This window comes from Mytilus trossulus, chromosome 4, assembly GCF_036588685.1.
Source record: "Mytilus trossulus isolate FHL-02 chromosome 4, PNRI_Mtr1.1.1.hap1, whole genome shotgun sequence".
In the NCBI taxonomy this organism is placed as follows: domain Eukaryota; kingdom Metazoa; phylum Mollusca; class Bivalvia; order Mytilida; family Mytilidae; genus Mytilus; species Mytilus trossulus.
The window spans coordinates 38,498,030-38,525,673 of record NC_086376.1 but is presented as its reverse complement, the minus strand read 5'-3'; the positions used below and the strand labels follow the sequence as shown (position 1 = coordinate 38,525,673).

Here is a 27,644-nt window from a genome sequence, read left to right as displayed (position 1 = left end):
TAGAGGATATCTGCCCAGTTCACCCATATATGCAATATTTGTTGCTGTTTTACTTGATCAAAGTATAAATTTACAAAAGCTTAAATGAACCTTCTCTACTGCCAGGTCTCAACATAGTTTTTTGAAATAGTTATCCCCTTGATTGTTTAGTTTGTGAAAGTTAATGTCACCCTATATTTCTCTGCCATACATTAAGACTGATTTTACTGTATGGTCAAAAGCATGAAAGAGAGTTTTTATTTTTGGTTTATGACCTGAGAAACTTTTTTTAAAGTTTAAATAAGGCCTTTAGGCCTTTAATATACATTTCGTGTTGGGGATCTGTAAATTTGCCATTAATACTCAATTTGACACCCAAGTAGATATAATTTTCTGTGTTCGTTCGAGGGGTATTATTTAAATGAAATTAAGTAGAAAGAAGTCTACCAGAATTGCTAAAAATTATATCTTTTTGATTTAGTTATATTAACTTCCAGTCCCCAATTATTGCATTAAATCTGTAGTTTATCAAGACATTCTTGTATATGTAGACCTCTAGTAGTTTACGAAAGCAAAATTAGATTTTCTGCATACATCAGACAATTGAGTTTTGTATTATTTAGTTTAACTGGAAAGCAATCCTCATCAAATATATCTGGAATATTATTTACAAAAATGTTGAAAAAGATGGGACTTAAAATATCTCCCTGTCTCACCCCTATAAAAGATGAAAAAGTGTCAGTTACATATTTAGGGTCAATTTTCACTGACAATAAAGTTTTACTATATATATCTTTAACAACATTTTAAACAGATAACTAACAACAACTTTTCTTTATTTATAAAATAAGCCTTCATGCAAAACTTTATCAAAGGCTTTATATGTTCTACGAGGGACAATATACCCCAATATGCATACAATAACCCTCTTATTGTATAGCAATATAATATTTGAAAGTAAAAACTGGTTTAAACTAAGATTTTGTCGTTGATGACGTCGTTAATTTTGAAGATTTATTGCACTAGAGCAATATTAGAATTTATTTCACGCTAACTTTTTATTTCTTTCTGTTGAAAATATTATATTACGATGCAACAATATATAAAGTATTTATCTGCTAAAGGTACGATCACGTAGTCGAGTCTTTGTATGATAAGCATTGGTTATAATTGCACAACTTATATACGATGCAAGAATGCTCAACAATTGCAACAGTAGTTTATTGATGTTCAAGTCTTATTAATCCACTAAAAACAAAAATCAAGGTAAAATATCAATATACCAGCATCAAAAGCTCTTGATCTACATCTGGCTGAGATGTATTCATATAACTGTATAGTATGTATAATTACGCAGTCATACATGTATATCATTAATTAAGGACAAAATATGTTACAAATGTATGCTTACAAAACGCCTTCGGGTACCAATCCGAACGTGCGGGGGCTTACCAGTCAGTCAATGTCATTGAAAACATCCAGCAAATTATGTATTTTTCGGTTCTCACATAAACAATGCACTGTTCTAATTCATTTGATTTGAACAATAAATTATCTTTAAACTAATGCACACTTTAATACATCAGTTGGAAGGCGTTTAGAATTTAAAATATGACATTTATATTAACTTTAACATACAAATGTGTGTTCTTTCAGTTGATACACTAAAACATTGCAACTAACCACCAGTTCGTGATAGTAAGAGTATCATTGTTAATGTTATCCATATTTTATTTTTGAACAATGTGTAATTCATAGTAGACTTCTTCTCTTTCCACCCAAAGAACACACAGTAATTTATGTATACCTTAAAAGAGGGACGAAAGATACCAAAGGGACAGCCAACTCATACATCTGAAACAAACTAACAAAGCCATGGCTAAAAATGTCAACAGTGATTGTAAATCAAAGCAAAAGTGTTTATTATGAATGAATGTAGAATTGCAAGTATCAAATTCATAAATGATCGAAAAGATGTTTTGTTATCTAAAGATAACCTCATCATAGAAACCAGGATTGACATTTCACATTTACGCCAGACGCGCGTTTTGTCTACAAAAGACTAATCAGTGACGCTCGAATAAAAAAAATGTTAAAAAGGCCAAATAAAGTACGAAGTTGAAGAGCACTGAGGACCAAATTTCTTAATGTTTATTATATCAATTGAAACACTTAACCTGCAGATGCGGAAATAGCAAGCAGGTTTGGTACTTGTTTCAGTTAGATCGATTAAATAATATTGAACAGCGGTGTACTACTGTTGTCTTTATATTACCTATTTGCATAAGGAAAACTAATGGTAACAAAACGCATTTGTAAACATAGAATATATGTATCTTTAGCAATAACCCTAACGAGAAAGCATTAAAAGCAACACATGTACAATAGATTTCATTCAGTTCTTATTATTTCAAATCAAAAGCGTACTACTCTTCAACACCAATTTAGTCCTACCAAAACCAAAATCTTCGAATATCTGTAACTCACGTGATATGCTTTTTTTTTAATTTTGTAGTACTAAATGAAAACATGAACAATTGTTCGTACTGATAGTAAACTTTTCCGATATTATTTGGCACTGATAACAAAACTTCTATGATATGAGTCAACATTAGAGACGCTAAAAATACCAAAGGGACATTCATAGTCATTAGTCAAAATAAAATTAAAATGGGAAAAACTAAATGATAAAAATAAATAAAAGAATACACTTATAACAAAAATCAAAAGGAAGACGGAGCAACACAAATCCAGATTAAAACCGGCTTGATCTCAAGTGATCTTGGTAAACGAATTCTGCGCTACATGCAACACAATTTTCAATTCTTCTATGTACTGATATATAGTGTAACCATAAATGAATAAATATAAAACTTGCAAAATATTAATCAATCTATAAAAAAAAATGACATTTGTAATTTGTATTCCATCAGTAAAAGTTAAATAACAAAAAAAAAAACGAACTCCAGACAAAATTCAAAACTCTAAGTCCGTAACCAAACTAATTAAACGATACTTTAAAGTAAACATTATATTTAAGCTAATCATTTTTGTCCCTTTTTCATTTTTATAAATACAAATAATTTATTTAGTATTGAAAACCTAGTCATGTTGATGTAGTGATCGGATTACGAAAGGCTCTTCAACTTTGTACTTTATTTGACCTATAATGTTTTAAATTCGAGCGTCACTGGTTATAAAAAAAAGATGTGGCTTTTCTAAATGAAACATGTTTATGGTGTTTAAAATTATAAGCTTGGTATATATATTTGATGAGGTTTTGTTGGTATTTCCCCTATGTATTACTGATGATGTCTATTGTAAAAGCACAATCACATTTGCTTTGTCTGACCAATGAACATTTGATATTTAATAGTGCTCTATAATATTCATTATGTATTGCGTTGAACTCTTAAATAAGACCACATCATCATGTTATATAAAATCTATTTTTTTATCAGTAAAAAAATAAATCTATTAAAGACCGATTCCCTTGTGGAAGTTCTATGAAATGTGATTAAAATTATGTCATCTATAGAATAATATTCTTGAAACTTTTACTAATACCTTATAATTTCTAATTATACGAGATATGATATAATGGAAATCAAAACCGGTCTGAAAGATTGAAAAAATAGCTAAAGGATGTACCTGAACTGTAACTACAACAAAAATTCAAATTAAATTTTTTAAATCTTAAATTGAACGTGAAGAAGCAAAAATATGACGACAATACTAATAACGTCTATACAACATATTTAATAGCTACCCCATGATCTACTACTATAGTTTTCAAATCAGTTATCATCTGACAGTAAAAATGTTCATACAAAAGTGAAAACGATATATCTGTTACGTTACATAATTTAAATAAACTGGGTGCAGGTTTTCCTATGATGAAAACATATAAAAGAAATTTATAATTCCCCATTGGAAGGCTGAAATCGACTCTTTCGGAATAGATTGAAGTATACAACCGACTTTCACTGTAAATCTATTCGCCTCAATTCAGATAAAAGGATTTTACAATAGCTAACCTTAAAAAATATGTACAAATTTAAAGACAAAATTGTGCGTTAGAGTCGAAGCAAAGCATGTATCAAACGTTCTATTTAAATAGTTACATGTAACCCTGACTGCATCAAAGACAGCAATAGATGCATAGACCGAACCGCCCCACTTCTCAAAACGTAATGCTACTTTATTCAATATATTCTTACTTATATGAAAATGATATTTCAATTTATTCCGATATCTCTCTGTACAACGAATTGTAAATTTCCATCTTCTCTTGGGATACAATTGGCACTTCTCAAAGCTCCTGAATAGCTTATATTCAGTACAAATTACAATACAAATAAAAATATGACGCCTTTCTCTCAAAGAAGTTTTACAATGCCAATAATACTCCATTATATATTCAAAAAATACGCAGCCAAATGCCTGCAAGTCATGATATGAAATGTGTCAGATCACGTGACAGCCCTAGCATTTAAACGGACACATTATTGAATACCTATCACCAATTGACATCAACTTTGCCCGATCTTTACGGAGCAATTGTTATTTGATTGATTCTGTAATATGGAAAGGAAGCAATAAGGCGTAAAAAGAGATGTTAAAATCGGTGTAGTATCAAACGATATAATGCATGGCTTGATACTGTTCTTAATTGTTCATTACACGTGAGGATTCATATCGTCTTCAGTTTCGGCCTATTCATGTCGCAAGTATCTTCACAACGTCTAACGTAATTAATAACCAATGTCGTCTTGGCTAGAGGGAAGAAATAGAGAAGCCAATAATTTGTGTAATAAGGCACTCGATGACTTTTTTGGTTTCAGTTCAACCTGTTAATATTTTGGATCCCATTTGATACATTGTCAATATATGTTGTATTGTGACTGACAAACCTAATTGTTCCTTGCGTTCGATTGAACATTATCACAAATGCAATTCATACGGCCCGGATTATTCAAATTTAAATCCGGTATCTTAACACATCAAACTGAAGCCTTCAGACATAAGCCTTTATTAATTAACAAAACGTTGTTTATGTTAAATGTAAATTAAAACAGGAAAGGTTGGTATCCGCAAAAATACCTTCACTCCAAAACCAATTCAAATATCAAGCCAAAAGCCTCGTCAGTGATTGTCTCGTGTTGTATTGTAATATTCAAGGTCAATTTTAGAATTGGCGTTTAATTGCTCTATTTAATACATCGGCTGATCTTAAAAACTCGTGACGGATTTGTAGTTATATTGAAATGCTTCTTTACATTATTGGATACTGTACTACCCTGTTTAGATAGTGTATATGTTGGAAGTCAGGAAACACGATTTGATAATCAACAATTTGTTGTTCAATAATGATAAATATAAAGCTCTTTCTAAGATAATATATTTTGGTTTTGTTCATACACTTATTAAAATAAAAAAGAAGATGTGGTATGATTGCCAATGAGACAACTATCCACAAAAGACCAAAATACCACAAACATTAACAACTATAGGTCATCGTTCGGCCTTCAACCATGAGCAAAGCTCATACCGCATAGTCAGCTATAAGAGGTCCCGATAAGACAAAGTAAAACAATTCAAACGAGAAAACCAACTGCCTTATTTATGTAAAAAAAATGAACGAAAAAAAAATGTAACACATAAACAAACGTCTACTGAATTACAGGCTCCTGACTTGGGACAGACATGAATAACGTGGCGGGGTTAAACATGTTAGCGGGATCCCAACCCTCCCCTAACCTGGGAAAGTGGTATAACAGTACACCATAAGAGTTTAGTATGAATATATGTTACCAACCTTTTGAGTCTTTTATGTACACATTATAATAAATACCGATATAACTATGACGTGTTGATTCGTAACTGTGTACATCTAAACAATGCAATAATAAGTTGAGTATAACTTCTGTCAGAGAGATTCGACTGATAAAACAATACGATACATCTGATCTCTCTTATTTAGTAACAACCATATTTAGATTGTGAACAAACACAAACTACAATTAGAGCTTTATCTCAAATTTAAATCCTGTTTTACCTCAAACTAAAATCTGCAGACATAGATAAAGGCAATAGTAGTATATTCCGCTGTTCGAATTTCATAAATCGATTGTGAAAAAAAAAATCCGAGTTACAAACTAAAACTGAGGGAAACACATCAAATATAAGAGGAGAACTATGAACAACAGAAAAACAAAAATGAACACACAGAGAAACGAACTAAAATATAGAAATGGCAATGGTCCTGACCTTATACAGGACATTTTAAGAAAGAAATGTTGGGATGAACCTGATTTTGTGAAAAGACAAACATCCCACTTTTATGACAATGTTTAAAATAACAATAAATTACAACATTAAATGACAAGACATCAATACAAATAAGTGATTAAAACAATGAGAACAGAGAAACACGCAAATGATAGCTATCAAAATGTACAAGGATTATAATTTAATATGCCTGACGCACGTTTCGTTTACACAAGACATATCAGTGACGCTCAGATGAAAAATAAAGCTCGAAAGTAAAAAAAAACAAATTTGAAGAGCATTAGAGACTAAAAGTGACAAAAAGATGTGGCTTATGCGGCATAGGTTTTCTGCCTGGGATAAGAACATACTCAGTATTTAGAATAACGCATACTTTTGCAAACAGTAAATTTATAAAAATGACTATATAGACAAAGGCAACAGTAGTATATACCGCTGTTCGAAATTCATAAATCGATTGATAAAAAAACAAATCCTGGTTACAAACGAAAACTGAGACAAACACATCTAATATAAGATGAGAACTATGACACATCAGAAACACAACACTTTAATGTAAAACACATAGAAAAAAACCTACTAGTATAATATAACAATGGTCATTTTCCTGACTAGGTAAGAATGGTGGACAGAACCTTGTTTTATTAATTAAGAAAACGTTGTTTATGTCAAATTAAAAAAAGGAAAGGTTGGTGCCCGTCAAAAAACTTAACAGAAAACCAATTCAAAACTAAAAAAAGTAGTTGTCTCGTATTTTATTATATCTGATATAAATCTTCCAATTGATACGACATTCCCGTGCTTGCATTTACTTTCATGATTTTCTTGATAGATGGTTGCTGCTCACAAGGAAGCTATTAAACCAAGAGTTTCAAATGGTGATGTTGAAATCATCCCTTCGTTAATTTTACGGACGCCATCACGAGTTGGTTGATCGTAATGGAATAACCGTTTCACAAATAATATCGGATATATTCCTCACGTCGTAACTACAATCCCCTTCCCTTCCATGAATGTGACCTACCAAATTAGACTATTTACCGGATTTGTTATCACATAAGAAATACGACGGGTGCCACATCTTGAGCAAGATCTGCTTACCCTTCCGGAGCACCTGAGATCACCACTAGTTTTTGGTGGGGTTCGTGTTGTTTATTTTATAGTTTTCTATGTTGTGTCATGTGTAGTATTGTTTGTCTGTTTGTCTTTTTCATTTTTAGCCATGGTTTTGTCAGTTTATTTTCGATTTATGAGTTTGACTGTCACTTTGGTACATTTCCTCTTTTATTATTTTTTAGCTCTATTTGATTGATTCGCAAATTCTTAAAACTCGTAAAGAATTAGGAGTTAGGTTTATTGAATAGACTTCTTTCTATTATTGAATACTATCATGCTCTTCAGATATTTTTTTTTATTGCTGTGTCGTTAAATTATTGTATCATTGATGTTTATCTCTACTGCGTTAATGGTGAAACAATAAGTAATCAACACATATATTACACTACACACACTAAGGACGGGATAGCGCTCAAATAACACTTTTACTTAACGATTCAATGTATAAGTTATTTTGAATAGTATATCAATACAAATATTAATGTGCATGTGTAAAAACGGAATACAGATACGATTATATATTGTTTGGTGTTTAAATAATAAACATAAAGTTTTTTTTTTCATAAATGGAATTTGGTTTTGTTCAATTTATACTCTAAGATTCATTTGAATATATTTTGTTAACCTTTTGGATCTCGTCATGTACATAGTGGGGAAAATAAACAGAAACATTACGTGTTGTTTCGTATTTGTTTACATCCAAACAATGCAATCATAAGGTGAGTTTAACTTCATTAACCCTGTTACTAGATAGTTTCGATTGATGAAACATTACGATCTATCATTCTGATCTCTCTAATTAAGTAACAAACATTTTGATTGTGTCCAAACACAAACTAACAATAAAGCTGTAACTAAATAAAATCAATATGAGAAATTAAAGCATGTATGATGGATAACCATTATAAAACATGATAGATTATTTTTATAATCGTTGGAACAAATAGGAAAAAAACCCACCTCCAACAGCTAGACAAACAGAGAATTGTTAACTCACAATTAGTCTAGGATTTATTTCTATACTCTAAGGAAAGTGGTATTATTAATCCGCACATTAAAATTCATAATATTAAAGCCTAAAAAAATCCATTAAGCAGACAATCAGAGAACTGAATTTGCAATAATTTTGTTGAATAAATTAGTGGTAGTTTTGTAATAATATTTTACATGAATACCCAGCTATCAAAACATATTTCGAGTTCTAAATGTTGTTTTGATAATATTATTTGATTTTACTGTGTACCGAGTATACGATACTGAAAAATATCCTTGATTTCATTTTGCAAGTTCGTTTCATTGTTTTTTGAAATCTGCATTTATACCAAACCAAAAAATTGGGGTTGTTTACTATACAAACGTTATGATTTTTTATAGTAAATAAAGACATCAATATATTGAGACAAAAAAAATCCGGGTTACAACTTAAACCGAGGACACACCAACTATGAAAACAACGAAATAACTGAACACAGACTTACAACAGACAACAATGAATCAAACATAGACACGAACTATAAAATAGAATAAAAAAATGTACAAGGTATTTGAAACACATAATATATATTTCCATAGACGTCACGGATGTCGAGACCCAAATACAGCAGTTCAAACTGTTCCAGGTTTTTTTTACAAGATTTGATGTGCTGTCAATAATTCAGATTCTCTAATTCTATAGAAATTGATCCCTTTCCGAACCCATTGTATAAAAAAATTTAATCAACGTGTGGTTGCTGGTGATCTCAAAAGATCATTGGAAGATTTTAAGGGTCATGACCTTTTTAGCTAACTGGGTGAATCAAAATTTGATAACAGGTGTTAATGAAATTGACAACTTCATACAATATGAAAGGCACTCGAAAGGGACTTTCGGTTAACAAAAAAAGAAAATGTCTTTTAAATCATTAGAGAAACAGATTCTTACATAGTTACTCGTGGATTATCGGATTTATCCAATCTCGATAGTTAAATTATGAATTTTAAAGTCCTCGCCGAGGCGTCTCGGACTTTAAAATTGATAATTTAACTATCTCGATTGGATAAATCCGATAATCCACTGGTATCAATGTAAGAATCTATATATACATATGGGCTCAATAGAAAATATAAATGCATATGATATAAAAGAACAAGTAACCTTCAAATGAAAATGCCCAAAAAGTAAGACTGTTTAAGCACAGGAGTAAAAGTATACGAAACCTCGCGAAACCTTCCAGGACACAAATGCCATCGATAACTTGCGATATATCTGATATTGTAGCTGAGTTATTATAACGTATTATAGAGTTCTAATATGGTGTGATTGTCATTAAGGAATTTTGTCCCTGATTACTATTCCCCATCTGTTTTATTTTTCTTCCTCAAATTAGACCTTATAATTATAATTTTAACTTAAAAGGTATTGAATGTCATTAAGTTTAAAACGAATAACAGAACGTTATGTTGCTTTCTGGTTTGGTCAGGCATAACTTAAGATCTAGATTCAATCTTAATTTGATTGTTTTATTTATCGACATATCTTTGTATCTTTGTTTTCAATCTCATTAAAAACCTTATGTTGAAAATAAGATTGTTCAAAATAAAATATAAACAAAATGTCCACAAAAGCGAAAACCATAGTCTTTATATGTGCGAGACCTTCACGGAGAGTCAATGTCGTTATTCATACTTGTTCGTAGTATTAAAAATTGCTGTGTGCATACACAACCGGTTAGTATGTCCATAAATACAATAAAAAATGATGAAGGAGTACAAATTAAAATGTTTTTTTTGAATTAAGTTCATACTTGCCATTGACCATAAAATAAGTTTTCTGGCAGACGTAATTGTTGAACAATGCGTTTATTTAAAGTTCATTGACACTTTTTCACCGTTGTTTTTGTAAAGACATGTCAGATTTACTTGATTTTTTTCAATCAAAAATCCTTTTAGATACGACAATAATTTGTATTTATATGTCATCTTAAGATGTAAATCAAAGACGACCATGTCGTTTAAATCACAATATTTCAAAGCGAACCGTAAGACTCTATACCGTTAGCTTTTTCTGATCAAAGAATATTTGAAATGATATTATTCAGAGATTACAACGGGTAATATGTTAAATTTTGGATTCCATTATTTGATATTTTTCACAACGTGTTCAATAAGAACTTGATCAGTATTGACAAGATGAAAGCATAGTCAGCATATATTAAATAAATGTACCACAAGCGATGGCTAAAAAGGCAAATTCGCTTGAAACCAAAATTCAGATACATATCTTAATAGCATTGAATTTTCATTTACATCATATAGCGATCAAGAATCTTATAATATCTACACGGGTGTCGAAAAAAACCAAGAACGTGTTCTGTAATCAGTTATCTATGCAGTATATTTTCTAAAGGACAAATATAACTCCATACTTTTGATTAGATTTATCAAATACTAGTAGGCTAATAATATTTATTCTTTCTCGAATTTTATTAATTTTTACACGATTTATCCTTTTCCTAACAGATTGATTATTTTTTCATTACCTGACCGGCGTGAGAAAAATATTTCTCCTCACTAGTGAAAAATATGGGAAATGATTGGTTGAAATTCAATTGTTACGTTGATTTTTCTTGAATTCTTCTGAATTTTCTTATTGTGACGTTAAATGTTCTTGTTTTCTTCTCAATTTTATTATTGTGACCGTCATGAAAAAAAGCGACATGCCTGCTGACGTCACATCAAAAGAACACACTTTCCTCAAATCTATGAAAAGGTAGGATATCATAAGAAAAACAGATTCCAACTCTGTAACTCGTGTAATGCAATATTTCTCTACTCTTAAAGGGGCACTAGCTACGAGGTGTATTACAAATTTTTAGTATGATTTTTTTGTTCAATCATTAATGAAAGTGAAATAGTGATATAATAAAAAAAAATTAGCAGCTAAAATGGTTCAATTTTGTCAAATTAAGTTAATAAAAATTGGTAATGAATTATTCACTTGCAAGTGAAAAACTCAACATCGTTAAACCTGTTTGCATGTGAACTCCAATTTATCCCTGTAGAAAGAGAAAGAGACAGAATAACGCATGTATTGTCCGTGTACGGATATTTAAAGAAAAAGAATGTCAGAATTGAAAGTGAAACAAAGGTAAATAATTTGATTGACTGATTTGATCCACAAAAATCCTTGTCAATCCTCGCGCTTTAAATATTAAAATTAAATCTCTAGAGTGGAGAAATATCGTAAAACACTTGTTGCAGTTGTGGAATCTATATATAATCAAGGTGTGGTTCGTTTGATCACAGTTCATCATTGGTCAAAGTTAGATTATGATGTCGAATTTCCTTGCTTTCCTGTAAATATTCCATTGTGACGGCATGAACAAAAGCGATCATGCCTGATGACGTCACATAGAAAGGACACATGTTTTTGAAGATCATTTAAGAAGAAGAAAATAAATTGCCTGTAAATTGATTTCAGATCATAAGGGAAACAGATTTTTAAATCAAAGACAGTAAAAGTTGAAGAGTTTCAATGTCTCCTGCTAAATATGCACAACCCATCATATTGATTGACACTCAACTGTAAAAGGTCACAATTGGTAAAATTACAGATTCGACTAGTATCAAAGAAATAAGACCAATAAAATATTATGTTAGTTGTTTGTAATTTCATGCTGACTGTACAATTTGTGTAGTGTCGATATCAGTCGGTCATTCTTATTACACTTGTTGAATGGAAAGTTTAATAAACAATGTGAAAATTCAAGGAATTGGAACCAAATTCCCCTTAAACAGACAAAACACGTCCACTTCGCATCAAGGAGTTTCATAAGCTAGTTCTAACACAATAACATAATATATTAAATGAATGCATCCATAAAATGTTGTTTCGTTAATACATGTGACATTCGATTTCAGTCAGTTAAAAATCATAACCAATAACGAAATTGAAAAGAACAATAAACTTACATTTCAAAACATACTGTGAGTACTAGTTAGTGACATCTAGATGACATCTAGACTTAAGTGTTCGAAGACATAAGGGTTTCAAAGTATTCTTACAGTTAAGAAGTAGACCGTATATTTACCGAAAATGCTAGCACATGTCAGTACATCAAGATGTGAATAACATTGAGAATGGAATGTGTCAAAGAGACAACAACCACCAAAAAGCAGATAAAAGCCGAAGGCCACTAATGGGTATTCAATGTAGAAAAAAAATCCTCACCTGGAGGCGGTGCTACAGCTGGCTCATAAACAAAACTGTATACTAGTTCAGTGATAATGGACGTCCTACTAAACTCACACATATATGCAATAAACTAGAATAACAAAAAATCATACAAGACTAACAAAAGCCAGATGCTCCTCACTTGGGACAGACGCAAAAATTTCGCGGCATTAAACATGTTTTTTTTTTTTGGATCTAAACCCTACCCCTTTACCTCTAGCCAATGTAGAAAAAAAACAAACACAAAACAATACGCACAGTAAAATACAGTTTACAAAAAGTCCGAGTCTGATTTCAGAATAAGTAACAAAAGAAACTAAACAAAATGAGGCTACTGGGGACTGAACGTCTACTAGCATGACTATAGACCTACAGATGTTTAAAGCCATAACATATATAACGATTATAATAAGTTCATAAGTCTCACCAATGACGCTATCCTCATAAAAATATTCAAGCCAAATCAATAAAGACATAATACAAAATTCAAAGCTAAAAAAGTCCTAAAATAGTGCTAAATGCTGATAAGAATATCTTTTCCCTGATGTAGAAGAATTTATATGTTTCGACTGATTTTACTTTTGATAGCTATATATAGTCACAGATGATTTAGAGAAAATTAAATCATCGATGGTTTTTCGCGTCATGCAAAAAAATCTTTTGTGTCGGTATGAAGTTGAAGTGAATCATCATAACGCATTATTGAATAAAATCAGATACGCTTACACCTTTTGATGCAGACTGTTAATAATGTGTTATCAAATTGCTTTACCCTGAAACAAGGCAATCTCAAAAGAGTCAGATGGTCTTATATTTCAGCTCTGGTTTCAGGCATTACTTTTTGAAAGTCGAATATCCAATACAGGAGCTTTCATTTATATGTTTCTATTAGTGTTGTCAAATCGAACAGTTTTAAATATCATGTTACTTGCGTAATCTTTCGACCAATTTACTTTATTTTTAGTCGCTCCTTTGTTTATGAAATGATTCTGCCTGGTACGATAAAGATGGCATATTTGAGTGTAGGTCTTCACAATATTTGAATTAATGTGAGATTATGAAAGTAATCGTAAAGAAATCATCTTTTTTCTGTAAATACATTCATTCCAATTATCTTACCTGAAGGGTTTGCCCTAGCAGACATTAGCAAGCTGTGCTAATTAATTTTATAAAATTGGTATCTTTTCAAAGGTAAACAATGCCAATCAATTTACTGCACAATTGTTCTACCAATTAGCACGTCGATCATTTTAAAATTTCAATTCACATTTATATCAAATCTATCAAAATTAAAAAATAAAATAAAAAAAGGTCCGGTTGACCGGTAGCTTTCTGGTATTCGATATTCGATCCTTCCGACGGTTAACCCTTTAATCGTTGGCAACACTAGTTTATATATTTAGAAATCTTTAATGCACAAGTAATGTGTCAATGAAATGAAGCACGTAAAGGAGAGAATGCTTTCAAATACAACAAGTCCCCCTTATTTCCCCATTGACAAGTTAATGAATTTACAAGAAATATATATTTCAACTCCCTCAGATAAAGTCGACAAAATCTAACATTGGTTCTGCGTTTGAGATCCGTGTTGATGACACAACTTCTAACGTTTCGATGGATTTATACGTCCTTGACTTTCAAAATGTTTTATTAAGTTTTTTCTATGAAGGTAAATCGAGTAGATACTGATTGATGTGGTTTTTGGAGTTGATTTCTCCTACTAATCAGGGTTTACTCAAAAGAATCCTAAACCATAAATACATGTATATCAAAATCCTATCTGCAAAAGCAGTTGACTAATTCTAGACAGAGGAAAACAAAACAAACGCATACAACAATATATTTTGATCAAACTCTACAACACGAACATTTTTTGTTTATTGTAAAGCAATAATGGAATGGAAAAAAATGGTGAATAAAAAGCCGCATCAACTTTATTAGATAATGATTTACCTTTCTTACAAACTCTAACCCTGTTTACAAAATAATTATCAGTTTTGTCTTACTAAATCAAATTATGTCTAAAATTTCAAAATAATATTTACCATTAAACAAAAATTATTTTACAATAGAAAATATTTTTATCTCCAAATGCAAGTAAAACGAAAGTATATGATTCTTTATCAATTATTGTAGTAAATAAAAAGAATGATATGAATTATCAAAATAACCGAAAATTGCACCAGAGCAAATCAACCAGCAACACCAGAATTCTCCAAGCAATATTAACCCGGACTTTGATCAAACATTGGTAATTGTATCAATCTGGATGAATCAATATTGCAGATTAGATCTTCGGAGAGTATCAAAGGAACGGAAGATGTTTTGTTTTTACATCTTGACAGCTGCCGGAAGGATTTTCAAAGCTGATTGTATTAACGCACAACTAATATGGCGCTAATGTAATCTATGAAGTGACTCTAATGTTTTATAAGAAGGTATTAGATCCGAGTTAAAAGTCAACATTTAACAATTGAGAATCAATATATGTATTGTTAAAGAAGATTATGAATTTAAAACTACTCGACGGATCAGTTTAAAATATTTACGAAATGATAAGAAAGCAAATGCATTTATGTTGAAGTGAACAAAAAAAAAACGTAATTTCTCTCACTTGAAAAGTTCAAATGAAAATATATTTTTAACTCGTGCAAAGATGAAGTAATATATAGACTTTTGCCTGCAGATTCAAAATAAGACGTCTACACTGCATTAACTATCGTAAAAACAAATCAAAAGATAAGTAACATATATCACTATTTCGCCTCATTAATAAACAATCTCAACAAATTAAAGAACAATTGGCAATGGGAAATCGATTGAAGGTTATAAATAATAGTTTGAGTGCAGAAAAAAGTCATGCACCTGGTAATTCTCTGCATGTAAATGTCATTTTCCCGTTGTCTTTCTTTTCAAATTGAAGTTAAGCTTACAGACGTGTTTTTTTCTAATCTACCAATACAAAATCATTTCTTATTATACTGCATTTAAACAATGCTGAGTTTTTACTATCACTGTTTCATAACTCAATAGAGGATAACAGACATCATGGAACCGACTATATTCCGGCAATTATCCAGTATTATTTTATTCACATTTTCCAGTTAATGTATTCCTCAATATTGTAAACACGGGACGACCAATATATTAACTTATCTAACCTCCTTTACTTTTCTAGGAATAAGATTGGCGAAAAGCGTCCGCGTGGAGACCGTGTATATTTCATATTAAGTCAGTAGGAAGGCTGTCTAATTTCATACACGGTAAGTAGTGGCGTTACGTCCATGTAAATTCCATATAAGGTTAGAAAGGAGGCGGAGCTTTTTTCATACACGGTTCGTAGTGGTTTTGCGTCCCTTTATAAAAACAAAACGGTGCTGAGAATGTTTTTTAAAGGTTTGAACAGACGACGAAGAAATTGATGAATAAGATTGAAATAAATTCATAAACACATTTAAACCTAACAAGTTGTTATTGTTGGCATCTGTGTTTGTAGGATCAATATAAGCAGTTGCTTAATGCTAACAGTGTTGACGACTTGCTAATTTCGGTAGATCACTGGTCTAAATTTGATAAGATAAATTCGTTACATAGTGTGCTAGTAACGTAATACGGTATATATGGGGTCAGTAAATTCCATAAGGGGATTCAAGCTCTGCTCGTACCTCATATGGAATTTACTGACCCCATATATACCGTATTAGTTCATACGCACACTATGTATCTAATACTATTGTATATATATATGTCTGTCATCCAAAAATGGGTGTTGCTCTTTATATGTCTTTTGGTTATTTTGATATTTCATTGACATATATTTAAACATCTCCTTTTATTATACAGAAATTTAGGTCGAACCAAACAATAACAGCAAAGCATATATTAGAACAGCTAGATTTAATGTGGTCACTCATTGGTGGCTCCAAAATTAGAAGTAAAAAGGCCAATGAAAGTACGGAGTGCAAGAGATTTGAGGGTCAGAAACGTATTTCGTCAGTCAATTCATATAAAAAAATCAATACAAACTAGGTAAACGTATAAAGTCATCATCATGGATACGTGGTTCTTTTCCCATTTATATCGCATGCCTTTTTATATCATCAATTTGGATCGTAATATGACAACAGTGTCCACAAAAAATAATTACCTAGATCGTTGACGTCAAGAACTGTCCACGAATTGTACTTATTTAATAAAGAATGTCCAAATCTAATAAACGAATATCTAAACTTATTGTTCATATAACAAAATCTCCAATTTTGTCTCAGCAACATCAAGTATATACTAGAAAACGCGAACAAATATAATATAAGGGGTCATAAATATGTGACAGATGTATAAACGGTGACAACGATCGTCCATTTTATCATAAATAGATGTAATATTTTTTCAAGAAAAACATAGGGAAAGACACAGCAACAAAGTTTGTTTTGAAATGCAACGATGCGCATTTCATTAAGGAAGTGTCCAAATTGATTTATAATTTTCAAATTTGCATCAATCTGGATTTTTTTTCACCGGCGTTTTTTTTCAACTCAACAGAAATAAGATACTGAAATATTTATTATATAGATTGTAAATAAAACATCTAGTAAGTAGGAACAGACGGTGGGTTTGCTTACTAGGCAATTTTGGTCACAACTTTTATGTCCAAAAGCTCGTCTTTATTATACTGAATTCGCTCAATACTTGCTTCTTAAATATAAAATAACAAAATTAATTTTATCACAGCTACACAAGTGCCGTCAGGGTGACACTGTTCACATTGTATCCTCCAGAAGATCGCATATGATTTGTATTTCAAAGGATAATTTATCCTGAATTAATCTGCAAAATTTGTTACGATTTGAAAGGGTTAAAAATTGTCAAGGACAAGAACAAATCAACAATGAATCAAACAACTTGAATTTAAGTCATTGTAATTTAGATATTGTCGTGATAAGCTTAACATATGGAGGATAACTGTTCTGGTCAAGCAGTTCACATTGATCAAACTCTTTCCTATGAAACAAACATTGTTGTATTTTACGCTTAATAAACTGTTCATAGTAGGATTCAAATTTTCTACTCCAGACACGCGTTTTGTCTTCAACAGACTGATCATTGACGTTTGAATCAAAACAAAGTAAAGAACGAGGTTAAAGAGCATTTCTTGCAATTGCTGTGTAAAACAAAAATAACAAAAACACCTCACTACAAGGAAAATTCAAAACGGAAAGTCTATCATCAAACGGAAAATATCAAAAGCTTAACCACATTAAACGAATGAAAGACAACAGTCAAATTCTTGAATAGGTAAAGGTATTGCCTTATGAAGAAAATGAGGGATTAATCCTGGATTAAAAGTAAGATGAACCTCTCAATTGTATGACAACCGCATAAAATTCCATTTTATTGACAAAAATGTGTGAACAAAGCAAATAGACATAATAGGTGAGAATGTCAAATATAGGTGTGAAGCGGTCAAAAATGTGTAAGAATCTAATAAAGGCAACAGTAATATACCGCTGTTCAAAAGTCATAAATCGATTCTACTTGTTTTAATGTTGTTAGGCTGCCGAACTGAAAGATTTCTCGAGGACGAAAATAAACTCATCATAGATACCAGGACTAAATTTAGTATATACGCCAGACGCGCGTTTCGTCTACAAAAGACTCACCAGTGACGCTCGAATTCAAAAAAGTTTAAAATGCCAAATAAGGTACGAAGTTGAAGATCATTGAGAATAAAAGTTCCTAAAGGTTTTGCCAAATACAGCTAAGGTATGTCAACCATTAGATATTCCGATCCGGTGGATAAGTACAGGTAACAGTAGTATACCGGTGTTAGATTCCTCGGATACAGAAAGCGATCACCATTATTTTTTAGTATGATAATTAAAGAAATTAAAAATAAAATGGCATTAGACAAAGTCCGTAAAGAAATATAAAATACCAGAATACACAAAAAAAGACCATAGCACAATAATACAATCACCTGATAAATAAGTACCAATCTTTTTTTCGAATCCACACATGGATAAATACCACCAGACGATTAAACAGTTTCACAGTATTTCTGAAGACCTAGGTTTTTCACTGCGGACAGAATATTTGTAAATCTTATGAACAATTTTATTTTTTTCAAATATGCAGATGAGCCGGCAATGCCCCGTTGTGTTTATGGAAATTTCTTTATGGAAGTTAATCTTCTGTGTTCAGTAAAAACAAGGTAAGTGATCAGGTTTGCTGTAGACGCCTTTTCTAGTCAATATTCCTTTCGATCACCTAATGGCTTTATTACAACTTTCTCAAATAAGTCATTAACACCAAAAACAATCAGAGTGAGATGAAATAAATCCCTCATTATTTTTTACCGTAATTGTGTTTGAATCTCCGGGGTATTGATATAAATGGGCGAGCAGCGTGATCAAAATTCCTATGTCCTAATCATTACAACAGCTTTAATCATACAGTCCAGTTTTACATAAATGTTCCCCAGTGACTTTATGATGACCACCACGATGTATTATTTTGTTATTCTATAGACTTGTTTAAAACAAGATTTTTGATTAGAACTTATGCAATATAGGTTCAAAGCAAAGTGAAATTGTCGTTTGGGAATAGTGTCCGAAAAATCAACAGGATATTCATTGTCTTGGTATTTTGTAGCATATATGACTGAAATGGTAAACAAATAATATCAGTAATGTATGTGTGTGAACACGGTTGACCCCATTAATGAGATAGATTGTACTTTGAAATGAGAGGGTAAAAAACATATTCTTTTAAATATTTTTTTTAAGTTATCTTTCATGTGTCTTTACATAAGGTACAATATAAACACAAAGAACTTTTCAGTTTGCTTCATATCCTTTTTCGGGATCTGAATTATCTTCTGTGTAGATTGTAGAAATTCTAGTGTTTAATGTTCTATTTATTCTACGGGATTGTGTTATGTCTGCCCAATATTTTTCTTATTTGGGTTATTTGTCTTTGTTTATGTATTTTCCTCTGTTTTCAGAATTGTGGTTCATTTTTAAAGCAATTTGTTTTGGTTTTAAACCAGCGTAAACATTTCAATAGCTTAACCAAAAAACATTTGAAGGTAGACATGTGTATGACGAAATACTTAACCTGTATATTTGTTCGATGGAAAATGAACTAGTAGTATAACGCTGTTCAAAACTCATAAATCCATGCACAAAAAACAAAATCGGTGTAACAAACTAAAACCTAGGGAAATGCATTGAATATAAAAGGAGGACAACGACACAACACTGAAATCTGAAATGTAACACACAGAGAAACGGACCAAGCATCAGACAAAATCCCACGAGAATAACAAATATAACATCAAAACCAAATACATGAATAATGTAACGATGGCCATCTTCCTGACTTGGTACAGGACATTTTTAAATGGGAAAAAATGGTGGGTTGAACCCGGCTTTTTGGCATGCCAAACCTCGCACTTTAATGGCCATGTTAAATATAACATTGAAATTACAACATATTATTACAGTTCTACAATACAAATAAATAGGAGAACATATAAGACAAAGAAACACATGATTTATAGATAACAAAAAGCATCAGGTTTAAAATTCAATACGCCAAAAACGCGCCTCGTCCACACAAGACTCACCAGTGACGTCCAGATATAAAAGATCAAAAAGTGAAAAAAAAGAGTAAAAAGGTGTACAGCACTGAAGATCAAAAGTTGAAAAAGGTTGTGAAATTTACGGCTATGTTTTTATGCTTGGAATAAGAACATCCTTATTATTTAGAACAATTTATGCTATTGCAAACAGTAAATTTTATCAAATGAATATAAAAGAGATAACCATGATAAAACTGAAGTATTAACTAATTACAGAAAACTAAACCCGAATACATAACGCTAAGACCAACACAGAATAGACACATCCGACTCAGTCCAGGCCTCAACGCAATAAATCATAAAAATGACATCACATACGATGGCGAAAAGGCACAAAAATTACGTCACATTGAATTTATGAAATTTCTGAAACAGCACAACAATGATGTCATATATGAAAAACTACATTTCAAAAGTAAGTTAGAATTAGGATTGATTTAAGATTATGTTAGAGCTAAATACTGATATTACATTTAAACACAATGCATATTGCAATAATTAAAGTATATATTCAAAAGAATATTGACTTCAAGCGCCAAATGCAATAGTTCTTATTAATATTATCTACGAATATACACTGATAAATCGGATACACTCCATTTGTACGCCTACCTTCAGAATATGTTAGTAGACCTAAAGAAAGACATGTTATCCATATTTTAACATAACTGAGCATTGAAGACCCTGTATATGCCATATGGGGTTATTAGCCGGGGCTTATTTCAATACACGTTTAGTGGTGTTACGCTCCTTTTAAAAAATAATGGAAGTATCTGTAATGAACAATTTGAAACGTTTTAACAGACGAAGAAGTTGATGATGAACGATTGAAGTTTAAAAATAAATACATTTAAAGCTAACAAGTTATTATTGTTGGTATTTGTTTTTGTTTAAATCAATAAAAGTAGGTCCTTAATACTAAGTATTGAAGACTTAACTAAATTTTAAGATAGTCGGTAGGATGAATTGGTTACACAGTTTGCTAGTAACCTAATACGATATATATGGGGTCAGTAAATTCCATATGGAGATTCGAACTTCACCCTTCGTTCTCATCCCACATGAAATTTGCCAACTAAATTTCTCTCAATCGATTCATGACTTTTGACCAACGGTATACTACTGTTGCCTTTTATTTAGCCAATATATTCGTGAGCCGAATAATTATTGTATACAATAAGAAATCAACTTTATGCAAATATAAATTTTATTTGGGTGACTATTTCTTTTATTAAAATTTATATCTACAAGTATAAAGCAATATGTAAAGCAAATAAATATATTTACAAACAAACAATGAATGAAACCTTTTGCATGAGGTATTTCTCAAAATTCTTGCCCTCCATTTCTTTGACAAATTTCATCTACGAAAAGATATAAAAATTATATTTTAGTAGCATATCGAAAATCTCTACACGCAACATTGGAAAAAAGTTGGAAATAATTCATTGTAGAGAGAGAATGGTTTTACTTCTATTTAATATGATTTGAATTTGTAAGGTATTAATCGGAATCATTCTATTGACTCTGAATCAACAACATCAACCACCCAAAAACACAGATGATGTTTCATCATAAACAATGATGTTTGTCGATCCTTCTGCTTTTATTATTGTCAAGAAGAAACATTAAATATTAATGGTTTTTTTTAACGGAATTGAATTGATTTCCCAAGCCAAGGATTTAAAGTGAAATATATATTTTGTATTTTAAATGAACTATCTGAAACAGTTATTGTTTAACATTAGTCATTTCGGGCCTTTTATAGCTGACTATGCGGTATGGGTTTTGTTTATGTTGAAGGCCGTTCGATGACCTATTATAGTTGTAAATTTCTGTGTCTTTTGGATTCTTGTAGAAAGTTGTCTTAATGGCAAAACTACCACATTTTCGAATGTTGTAACCAGAAGTAGTTTAGTGAATTTTTGTTGAGGTTTTTTTCCATGATATATGTCGAAGCTGCAGAGATAAAATTTCCTGAGATTTTTGTATCTTATCAAATTATTGAAAAAAATAATATGAGGCAGGAATTACCTGTGAATGGGGACGAAGTCTATGATTTTTGTTTTTAAATCAACAATGTTAAAAAGAGAAACGGAAATACCGCAACGTTTCCGATTTTGGTTCTGTTGTTAGGGAGTTTAGTTGTGACGTTATTTAAGTTATGACGGCATTTTCAATGTAAACAAAGAGACGGTGTCATCAGGTAACGTTTTTTAAATAACAAACATTTTCTTTTAAATGAATTAGTATTAGTTCCTTTCTTAGACTGATAAGTATACATTTTATTCAAAGTCTCATGTAAACAAGTCCGGAAACGGAAGTAGATTTCTGCGCCGATCCGGAAATTCAAAAACCTGACAAAAACAATTTTTGAACGATTTTGAGTTCATTAGTACAATGAAAAATTCGGGAAATTTTCCCGATTTTTTTTTTTAATTTTCTACTGTAATAGGGGACTTCGTCCCCATATAAAAAAAATTAGATTTTTAATTATTTGTAAACATCATACGTGTATTAGGAAACGATCTCATGTTCAAACGTAATATGACTCAAAGCATATAGCCTATGAGAACTAAGTCATTTTTACCCAAAATAAAGCTACATTTAGTTTAACAATTTAATTTGTTTGATGGTTATAATGTCTTTTGATAAATACTTCTTTAGTAATCTGTAGATATCCTACATCTGTTAGATTGATAAAGAAGACACATTAACTTAAAGACACAGTTAAATTTCGATTAACAAATGTCAATTTGCTACATTTGAAAATGCCTGTTCCAAGTCAGGAACATGACAGTTGTTGTCCATTCGTTTGATGTATTTGAGCTTTTGATGTTACCATTTGATAAGGGACTTACCGTTTTAAATTTTCATCAGAGTTCAGTATTTTTGTTATTTTACTTTTTTCGAAACAAATATTGTGAAATTTCGTTAAATATCGCTACTTTGAAAGAAAAAAAAATTGCGGGAGCTAAAGTTATCAATGCGATACTTCTCATTAAGGAGGTAGACCAATGTTGAAGGAAATAACTCTTTAAATCACCAGTACGTTTATGTCAATCATTTTCATCAAAATATTCTAAGCTTCTCGGTTACATAGATTATTCCCAATCTGTTTCAGGTAAATGCTTTATACATTGATGAAACTTGACTTTATAAACGAATCACTGAATTAAAGAGTTATCTCCCTGAACCAAGTTCTACCCCCATAAATCTTTCAAGAATAAGACACAACTCTTTTTTCTCATATCGGTAGATGCAAACAAAAAATTCTTAACATCATGTGTGAGTTATTTAAAACTAACGTATGAATGTTCGTTTATCTGTGCGCTCCATCCATATTTGATCAAACCTTTTCACATTTTTGTTTTTTAGTGAAGAAATAATTTAATGCTAGACAAAAATAATAAAAAACCAATTCTAAACCATCAGAATTAATATGAAATTATTGTACAAAATCGTAAAAAAATATAGGAAAAAATAAATTCTACGGTAACAATATCATTAAACAACAGACATGTAATGAAAGTCAAAAAAATCAATCCCGTGAATGTCACTCATTATAAGTTACAGCACAAATGTTAACCAGTGGAGAACATAAGGTGTTACACCACTAATTCTATCAGCCCCGAAAATGTATAAGCACATTCCGGAAAGATGTACATATAGTTCCTATAAACATGGGATCCCGGTGTAACTTTCAAAGTATGTAGAAAACATTAGTGATGTTGGTATCAAATGAAAGCTGAATGACTGGTAATTATTGTACAACACTTTTTGACTCAAAAGTTTAAGAAAAAAAAATTAATGAAATTTAAAAAGGAGGATACATTGTGTCTGTTTGTGAAATCCTGATTAACTGTTTTGGACCGGATTCGAAATTCCAGTTGTCTCGTTCATGCAATTAAAAGTATATTGATTTCTTTGAAGAACTACACCATAAGGTGATGATTTTACATGCAATGAATGACACGTCATTTTAATTTGAGACAAAAGAGCTGCTAGAAATTGAGGAATTTATCATTAAAAGCATTGCAGCCATAAGAGTTTACATGTTTAATTCAAATTAATAGCTACCGACTCAGTAAAAGTTATCATTTGTCTGGTTTTTTTTTGGTTTTTTTGTTGTTGTTATTTTAATGCCATATTTAAGGGCATTATGTTCTTCGGACAGCTCGTTCGTCCACTCCGTCTGTCCCGCTTCAGGCTGAATATTAAAAAGAAGTGTTTTTTTTTATTAACTTGAAGTCCAGTCAACTTGAAACTTAGTTCCCATGTTTCCCTTTGATATTTTTTTTAAATTGTTATGTTTTATCCCTATTTCATGGTCCACTGAACAGGAAAGTGGTAGTGCGAGTGAAGCATCCGTATACTATGGACACATTTGTCTTTAAAATCCGATAATATAACATTGAAATGAGTCGGAATTAGGCAACAACAATAAAAAATACCACTGTACAAAAAGTAAAAGGGGACACAAAAATAACATAAAAGTCAACTAGAGTTTGTAATGACTGAAAAACTTATGAATGACTGTCTTCAGTGTAACAGTTTAAAAACTAAGTCTAGTAATTTGCTTGTAAGCAACAATTATGTATTAATAAACCCAGGCATTTTGATTATCATATTGTCCTAAAACTGGACGAAGTATTTCCCACTGGACGTTAGGCAACCAACATTCAATCAATTGAATATCGTATTATAAATCAGTAGTAAAAACTAACTATTGACCAGCTGCTCTATTATTATATGAGTTGTTATATTATGATTCATTGATTTTTAGGGTTCGTGTTGATCCGTCTCTATGTTTTTATTTTTTGTTTTGTATGGTGTTCGTCTTTTTGTCCCTTTTGTTGTTGTTATTTTAAGCCATATGGCCTTTAAATGTCACCAATCTTTGAGAGTACCTTGGTATCTTCAACCTATCGTTTAAAAGGTTGTCCAAATACAAACCTTGGTCGTTGTCAGCATCGGAGTGTAAATAAAAAAAATGAAGAAGATTCTGACAGACATATAATATCGGTACGAAGAGAATAAATCGTCAGCAGAATTAAGCAAAATACATGTACTAAGAATCTACATTTCTCTTCAAATATGCATATGTGATGCCTTACTAAAAAGTAAAATCACAAAAATACTGATATCTGAGGAAAATTCAATCGGAAAGTCACTAATCACATGGCAAAATCAAATGACAAAACACATCAAAAACGAATAGACAACAACTGTCATATTCCTGCTTTGGTACAGGCATTTTCAAATGTAGAAAATGATGGATTAAACCTGGTTTTATAACGCTCAACTTCTCACTTGTACGACGATCGCATCTAATTTAATAATATTGATTATGATACGTGAACAAAACAAACAGACATAATAGGTAAAAATGTCATAAAATAAAAGGTAAAAAGTCTAATTCGGTAGCTATATAAAGGTCACAGTCGTGAAAGGGGAATTAACGGGACTTCATTTACGACACAATGAACACATCCGACATCATCCAGTATATAACATATATTCCATAACGGTCAACCTACTCGTAATGGCGTTCGTACAATTTACGAAGTGATGATTTCAGCTTCCTAATGCTTCACTATTGGGACTGAAATCATCTCTTTTGACGTAAGGTTTTGTTTTCAACAGACCCTAATAGCTAATTTCTAATTCTAATCAAGTGACAAAATAAAGAGCGCAAACAAAATCAAGAGCTTAAATAATTGAAATTAAAGGACAATACGTGCAATAAGCATTTAATTTAATAGGTGTGTGGACTGACTATTTAAAAACACATAAACGAAATGTAGCGCATATCATATTGAATTCAATAGAACTGGCATTATTTTTATGATAGATTTTTTTTATTAAAACATTTTTTAAGAAAATTAAATTTGGTTTCGTATTTTTTAATTACGCAGACCAAGCTGTGTATTGATAACGATTGGCTGTTTCTTAAAAATATGTTTTTCTAAATTTCTTTATTGGAATACACTGTAGTTGTTTGAACAGATGTGTATATCTGGGTTGTATATACGTTAAATACGTCTTAAAACTTTATTTTTCAATGCTCAATTATGTTTTAATCGTATTTGATATCAACAAGTTTAAGTACATAACCTTAATCCATTCATAATCAATACGTATATAAAACAAATCTTACAAAGGAAAATATAGATTAAATGTGCTGACATAAATCTAAATTTCTTCGTGTATTTCTCTTTCACAAAACAATCAAATTTGAAAATATGGTAATTCAATTGTAGGAAATATACATATATACAAGTTTCAACTTGACACCCCTCCCCCTTCTCAATAAACATAGTATTCCTAGTGATGTTATCCATATTTTTGGTGGAAAAAGCATGTATTAAAGATATTTTATCGTCCTTTCTTCACTTCTTATGAATGACGACCTCAAATATAAACGGTATTCGCATAACTTTTTTTCTAAAAGACGCTTAGAGAGAAACTTTATACTATTTTTGATATACTTCAAATTTACGTAAATTCTACTGAATACTTTTCCATTTGAAAGCAAAATCTAGAATGTTATTATTAAACGTATATAAACTATACTTACCAAAAACTGTACACCATTGCAGACTTTCACATACAATAAGCCATAGAAATCCAACATCTTGGAACGTAAACTTCATACTGGTTTTTTTTCTAAATAATAATCACCGTTAAACGTCTTTCTTACTTAACAAAAATCTGGTATTTTATACTCAACACAATTCTAGTATCTTTTACTTGACAAAATTCTGGTTTAATAAGATTGCATATAACATTACTACCGAAGATACTGACTAAACTATTGATAAAATCATAAATCCCATCACAATCGTTACACACATAATTGCAGCTATAATATTTCAAATTCATAAAAGTCCGTCTTTAGATTGGATTATGTCTTGTAAATGACTGAATCAAAGTTCTCTCGTAGAATATTGGCTAATTAAAAAATAAGTGCAATTTACCGCCATGAAAATCAATCCTGGATACCATTTTCACATTGTATGATGCTAAACATTTTTATTAATGTTAATTCCGATATCGAAATGTTAATGATTTATTATTTATGATTATGAAATTTCGGAATAAATTTCAAATTATTTAGCATAGAGATTTTCTTTATATTGATGATTAAATCTGTGCATTGGTTTCCATGATCGATTGACAGGCTATATTTTGAACTTTTTTTATATAGATTTGTTATCTGTCTAACAGTTTCGTTTTTGATTTGTTTTAAAGCATTCACAGCTGATGATATATATCCTTTTATCTTTTTCATCACAAGTCCTTTGAAGAAACATTTATTTGTACAATCGAAGGATTAAAGAACAAATACGAGTTTAAAATGAAACACTATTATTCCAGATGCATCTTAGAAGTGATGCACAT

General features: G+C 30.9%; 1 protein-coding gene across 1 annotated transcript in view; it reads right to left on the bottom strand.

Annotated features, from left to right (window-relative positions):
* Positions 1-27,262, bottom strand: part of LOC134713908 (neuronal acetylcholine receptor subunit alpha-10-like) — a 66,149-nt gene extending 38,887 nt beyond the window's left edge. The window contains exon 1 of the mRNA XM_063575186.1: positions 26,821-27,262. Coding sequence (XP_063431256.1) covers positions 26,821-26,896 — 76 coding nt within the window. The 5' untranslated portion in view covers positions 26,897-27,262. The remainder of the gene's footprint in view (positions 1-26,820) is intronic.
* Between the last annotated feature and the right edge of the window lie 382 nt (positions 27,263-27,644).